At 27.1% G+C, this 7,029-nt stretch overlaps 1 protein-coding gene across 3 annotated transcripts; it reads right to left on the reverse strand.

The window, feature by feature from the left end:
• Positions 1–661: 661 nt before the first annotated feature.
• Positions 662–6,771, reverse strand: LOC126836437 (sorting nexin-9). Of its 3 annotated transcripts, none has more exons than XM_050569818.1 (11): positions 6,400–6,771; positions 4,796–4,957; positions 4,616–4,714; positions 4,287–4,410; positions 3,883–4,142; positions 3,532–3,650; positions 2,740–2,970; positions 2,436–2,617; positions 2,119–2,291; positions 1,799–2,002; positions 662–1,155 (listed from the first exon to the last, which is right to left on the reverse strand). In XM_050569818.1, the coding sequence occupies exons 1-11, from the start codon at positions 6,403–6,405 to the stop codon at positions 1,114–1,116; spliced, it is 1,602 nt and encodes a 533-aa protein (XP_050425775.1). In that variant the 5' UTR covers positions 6,406–6,771; the 3' UTR covers positions 662–1,113. The 3 variants fall into 3 exon arrangements, with proteins under 3 accessions (XP_050425775.1, XP_050425776.1, XP_050425773.1); XM_050569819.1 differs by lacking the exon at positions 6,400–6,771 and adding an exon at positions 6,045–6,114 and having other exon boundaries at positions 2,740–2,974; positions 3,536–3,650; XM_050569816.1 differs by having other exon boundaries at positions 663–1,155; positions 2,740–2,974; positions 3,536–3,650; positions 6,400–6,768.
• Between the last annotated feature and the right edge of the window lie 258 nt (positions 6,772–7,029).

The following is a 7,029-nucleotide window of genomic DNA, read 5'->3' on the forward strand; positions in this document are numbered from 1 at the left end:
TTAATCCACCATAAATAAAATAACAAAAAAAAAAGTGTTGAAATCGGTTCGTTAGGCACTTTAGAAAGTGACAGAGCCTTCAAGTCTTTATTTGTAAAATAAAATTGACGCTATCCGTCCCCTTTAGCTATTTAAGATATTTGCAACATCAAAATTTCATTTTGAATTAATTAAGAACATATTTTTAACAATAAAATATAAGTTTTAAATTATATGGAAACATAGTTTTTGTGGTCAATTTTATGGTATTTTAACGCAATAATAACTAATTTAATATTGAACTTAATTTTTTTTAATAAAATAAACATTTACACATACATAATACATTTATATAGATATATATCCGTAACCCCGAGCAAAAATGTATTGTCATCAAATGTACATTTTACAGGAGAGGAAATTAAAATTATTTATTTATTAGATTACTTGATTTAATTAAATTTAATAAATCTTTCAATTACTTAATTTATTGAATTGATTTAGTTAATTAAAATGGAAGAACTTAGATGGATTTATTTAAGAGTCTCCAAACTTTGTACAAAGTAAAGAGAAATTGAAATTTAAGTGAACCAAAAAAACGAGAAATAGAAATTTTTTACTTAATACACTTTTGCTCTGAGGTACAGATATGTATTTAAATAAGCATACTTTTATAAAATATAAATAATGATAGAAAAATACACGAGTCAATTAGATTATAATGGCTAAATAAATAAATAGTAATTCGATAATATTACAATTACACAATTAACTGTAAGTAAAAACATTGAAACAAAATAATATTATTTTGTCATTTATATTTATTATGCAATAATGATACATTTGAAAACATTAAATGACGTGTTTTTAGTGAGCATTGAAATTATTTCATCATCGACACATACAAATTACTAAAATCAACTAACAAAATAAATAAATATAAATAAAAATGTTTAGTTAAAAAAAAAAATAAAATGGATAACAAAGTATTTTAATAGAAATTAATCAAGTTTTAAGATTAGTACAATAATAAATAAATTCGAATGTTTCCAAGCCAGTATAATCGCATTATAATATTTCTGCTTATCACAGATATAAATGTTAAAATATAATAGTCTGTACAACACATTTTGCTTATTCGTACAGTTGTAAGACATTTTCTAAGTTGGCAGCAATCTGAAAAAAATACATTGTCAAATCATTACAATTTAGTTAACAGATAACTTATTTCAGAAATAATAATTTTACATTAGGGCTGAATCAGTAAATATTTAACACCGGTTTTTAATTTTTTAGATAATATAGGTAATTTAAAGAAGTATAACTACAAAAAATTGTTCTAAATAAATCTGTTAAAACTCATAAAATGATTATTAACTAATTTTGTATTCTTATGGTGTAATAGTCACTAGTAAATTATTTAAATACAACATTTTGACGTCTTTAATTAATACAGGTTGAATTTAAATTTATAAATAACTTAATTTCAAACATGCTCTCTTCTTGAAGTTTTGGTTAATTTTTTTATGTCTGAAGTATAAGTTGTTCTGTCATAGTCTATGTCTTTAATTATCCCACATTAACTGTGACAACACTACTTTTATTACCCATTTTTAGTTGAAAGTATTAGGTTTTTTTTTTAGTTATTTATGATAACTAATGATGGATACTTTTATTTTGTATCTTATTCGATATTGGGTATTTCAACGATATTAACACTTTAACTGCCAAGATAAATAACTGAGCTCCAAGCCCGCACTACCCATGACAGTTAACGTGTTAAATTAATATGGTTTTAAGCAATTAATGATTTATTTACCTTATGGTAAAAATCAATTTGATGTTTGAGAAATAATTTTATATTGTGGTTAAGTTGAATATTTTGCTCCAAGTGAAAATGATTGATTTCTGCTAACAGCGCATACGAAACAACGTCGGTCCTCTGTTTTACACTTTGCACATCTTGATGCGTCATCTTATTATCTTGAAGTTTCTCGCAATCTTTATACTTTTGTAAGGCACCCTGTAAACAGCACACCCATAATTAATGTTAGTTCACATAATTATAATAATTTTTAAAACCAATATAACCTGTTTATATTACTAGTTTTTTTTTTAAATATTATCAAAATTAATTACTTTGTGCACTGTTAATATGTCAGGAAACGACGTTATTATTCCTTTATAAATATGCAACATATCACCAAAAGGCTCCCAATCTAATTTGGGCTGTTCCTCCATCAGTTTGCCAATTTCGTTGTAAACATCTCCTGTTTTCTTTAAAGCATTGGTCAAATTAGCTCTTGAAAAACCTAAAATTATACAAATATACTACTGTTGTTTTTATTTTTAAATATTAAAATTTATGAGAAAAATAAGACTGGGCTGACACTGATGTCTGAAATGCATCGCAGATGCTATATCGATGAAATAATATTTAATAGCTTAAAGCATACCAATGTGTTCTTCTTTTCCATAGGCATGACCAAGAGCATAAAAAGACTGTCCTATTTTTTGATATTCACGTTTGTAAAATGTCTGCATTTTCTTTGATTGATCATTAACCACTAATGACATGTTTTTCACAGCACTGTCAAGGCCACTTATAAATTTGGAAAAGCTTTCCGTGTCATGTTCTCTGTAAAAATTTTTTTTTTTAGAATTTCAGTTATGTAATTTTAAAAAAATTAATTTTTTTAGAAATATAAACTAAGGCTACTTCTTAAATGATCTAATACAATTTTATAATAATTTACTTACAGTAACATTTGACTTAAAGGTTCTTCAGGCGCTTGAATTGCAAAAAAATAATTGGCCCCTGTTAATTCAGATTTTTCAGCTTTTCGTTTACCAAGTTTCCATCTTTTTTCATCGGTACAAGTAATAAAATGTTGCCAGACAGAACATTGTGACAATACAGGATGTCGACAAACTGCATCAACAAATGCTTGCAACTGATTTTTCCGATGTTCTATGAAATTTTCCTCATACCTTCCTAAAAAAGGACAATGAACAAGTTTAACAACTTATTAAAACAAAATACTATAACATAACACTGCATATTTTTTCCTAGCATTTAATGAAAACCACATTATGAAAATTGAACATGACAGATAAATGGGAATAATTAGAGTGCAAGTTTATTTGGGTTATTAAGTGTAATATCACATAACGCAATATCAGATCATTAGTATAGCTTCTAAAAATTTGTCGATTTTGAGTTGCACATAAATTCTTATGGTAAAAAAACATGTTTTATGATAAACTAGTCAGTTAGAAAGTCATACTATTAAAAATGAACGAATTAAGCATTATAAGAAAATTATTTTATCATTTTAACTATATGGTACATATAATCATTTAACACGATTATCTACAAACATGGTTTTTTGAGTTAATACACTAATGTTCTGACTAATACACTGTTAATACACTAAAATTTTGTTTCACGATCGCAATAGTCTACTATGGCGTACCACATAATATTGTACTATTTCGTTTACACAATGCCAATACTACTACATTTATAGTACTGTCAATTCCTAATGATACATGCCTGAAATTTGTTTGTCTGGCAGAGGCGGAATTGGAATGAGACTGAATTTTTCTTCTAACCGTTCATGAAGCCAGTCAAAATGTTTATATCTTCTTGAAACTTGAATATTGTTGAACTGAAACAATAAAAATGCTAATGAAAACTGAACAATTGTTTTTAATTTAATTAATCATAAAAACAAACTTTAAAGATAATTGCATACAAAAGTTTAAACAAGACTTTAGTTTATAATTTGTCTATAGTTGAAAAAAGATAATTAAAACTAAAAAAATGTTTTAACTTTGTCACACGAAGAGACCTTTAAAAAATTATGAAAAAATTGATATGTTGATAAAAGAATTACTTACTGTAGGAGTAATTTGGTAAGCAATAAAACTTTTTAAGCCTTTTAGTTTAGTTTCTTTTTTTGGCGACGCTACAATACACTGGTAATATTCATTAGGTGCATTCCATTCAACGCCAATTTCACTTTTTATAATCGTCACACGTTCAACATCTGGTACAGGGATCGTTACTGTACCCATAATGTAGCTTTCTCCTCCAGATTTAGAAAAGGTTGAAAATCGATTAACATTTTTTTTCATGCCTGAAGCAACAGCAGTTTTCACTAAAACAAGGTAATATATGTTCATATAACGTAATTATAACGTAATTTTAATTAATAATACTTATAGCCTCAATAACTACAAATCAACCACTTTTGTAAAAAACAATTATAACTGCATTACACCCAATAGTAGATTAAACTCACTTTCTGATCTAGATTGTGCAGAATTATTGATTTGGTTGACTCCCATAGAAGAATAAGAGTTTGATACAGTTCCACTTTCAGAATCGTCTTCCCATTCATCATCATAAAAGTCAACATTTTCAGTCTGCAAAAAAAAAAAAAAATGTTTATGACTAATTAAAGTGATTACTCCAAAATAATATAAACATTCAAATTACATTTAAATTGTTTTCAATACGTTTAATATATTTGATTAACTAACTAATTTCATTAGCTGTATTATATATTATAATCGGGTCTAAAAACGTTTACTAGGAGTGTAATAAAATTATTTTATTAGAGAAACTAACCTGAGGTACTTGTGCATAGTATTCCCCCGCTTGCTGCTCATCCCAATTTGTTGGTAAAGGCGGGGGTGGTATACCAGGTGGTTTACTAGCTTTTACTTCCTAAAATGACAAAAAAGTTATAGAATATATTACATAAATTATTTTAATTTAAAATATGTAAAATTATTTTACAAAATTCACCTCAACATAGGCAGCTGGGAATAAACCAGTTTGACCTTTACTATTCGTTCCTTCCCACCATCCTTCGCCAACATCGTTTCTGGTTACTGTCAACGTTTCACCAGCGACAACTGATAACTCTGATGACCCTGGTTCTCCAATAAAATCATACAAAACAAGAACCTAAAAAAAAAAAATAGTATTCACATGTGAAATAAGTATGGATGTTAATTATTACATTTTAAAACAATAATACATTAAATATTATTAAAATACTACACAATACCTAGATATTACATTTTATATTTTATCGCTATTAGCTATCAAAATTGTATGCATTATCAAAAAAAAAAAAACTAAAAGCATTTTTTCTTATAATGGGATTTTAAAAATATATTTGTACTAATTTAGTTGATTATTTAAAAGTAAGAAAGTATAAAAATTTATTTGTTATCATAACTTGATAATCTTAGGATGTATCCAAATATTTGATTTGGTGCTGACATTTCAGATTTATCATTATACTTTTTTTGCATTCATTGCATTTTGCTCTTACCTCTTTGTATCTACAAATTTTAGTTATATCGACACCGGATGTTGCTATTATTTAGCATTAATCAGTTAGGTTTGATTTGTTTTTTTTTTATCCTGATGAATAATTGGTTTTATGTATCGCTAATTTTCTAACCTTCTCCTCTATTAAAGTTTTATAGGTATTTTACAATATATAATACTTCATTAACATCTTTATCTAAGTTTCCAAGATACAACAAACAGGGAAAACACAGAAAAAACATTACAACATGTTATGACACCCTAGATCCTGTACGACATCACTTAGTCAAGAAAACACGCTAGGACACACAAATAGCTGTAGAAAACAAGCTTAGAAGTTAGTATAGTCACAGCAGAGGATCGATTACTATCGCTTTGAAAATGGACTTGGAAATGAGTTCGAAACGTCAACAACAAATCAAAGATATGATTACATTCGAAGATTATCAAATAATTAATATTTCAATCCATATAAGCTTTAACACACTGTTATTATCATTATGACATTTTATACATTCTGCTCATTACAAACAATAATGATTCAATATTTTAAACCTATGCCGTTATAATTTCTGGTATAATTAGTTTTTATACAAGAAATTATTTTTAAGTTTTTGTACTCATTTGAATACACACCTCAAAATCTAATGATTATTACCAATTTCATAACTATTTAAGTATAAAGAGTAATATTTATGAATCATATGAAACTCACATTCATTTTAGAATAACTTTTTCTATTGTATACAACTTTTGATAAAAACAAATGTGTATTGCTGTTAACACTGATTTTTCAAAAAATCAAACTAAATGTTTCCATACCTATCACACAAAACCAAATGTCAAAATCATTAAAAGACAAGAACAGCAAAATGTATTATGGAAAAAACACCACAATATGGTAAACTAAAAAATTGTAGTTGAATAACATCTGTGTAAATACTAGAGTAGATAGAATAGAGTAGTCTTACAATAGTCCATAAACAGTTATTTGAACCAAATGATTTGATTGAAATTGCTTATGATATTTAACTGTTCCAATGTCGATATAAGACATTGATATATCTTACCTTCATGATAATACGAACCAAACCGATGACAAATAATTACATACACGCCTAGCTAGGTGAATAAACGTGAAGATTTCGAAGACGGGTTTTGTTTTTCTTAACGCAATAACCGAACTCGAATTTTTCTAATGATAGGTTTGGCAAAAAATATTTTCTTGTGCAACAGCTGTGCTTAAATTTTATCCACACCGTTCACATTACTTAAGGATTGCCGAAAAATAAAATCAAACAATTCAGTTTCGTGCAAAACGATTTTTATACTGGCGAGCATCTATGATGATTCACGACGTTCATTACATTATTGTACCTAGATAGTTGTTACAGTTAACAGTATCACTCGGAGATGTAATCAAAATAACAATAATAACAATGTGTTGCGTTATCAGTTATTGCCCACACGCTCTATGGACCACCGCACCGTATCCCCAACTGAGACTGCGCGCAGCGCTGCCAACGTTTTAAATTTTGTATGCACAAAAAAAAAGTACCGTAAGTAAAATGTAATACCATTATTTCTTGGGAAAACAGAATTATTATTAAAAAAAAAAAAACAATGATTTAAGTTTTAACGGTACTTGGAAATCCTATTTAATGGACATTGTAACAGTATAATAATTGGTTTATATATTA

The sequence above is a fragment of the Adelges cooleyi genome, unplaced genomic scaffold (genome assembly GCF_023614345.1).
Source record: "Adelges cooleyi isolate 19-005CV unplaced genomic scaffold, UGA_ACOO_1.1 ACOO_flye_CR_arks_rails_tigmint_CR_PRNA_247, whole genome shotgun sequence".
NCBI classification, from domain to species: Eukaryota; Metazoa; Arthropoda; class Insecta; order Hemiptera; family Adelgidae; genus Adelges; species Adelges cooleyi.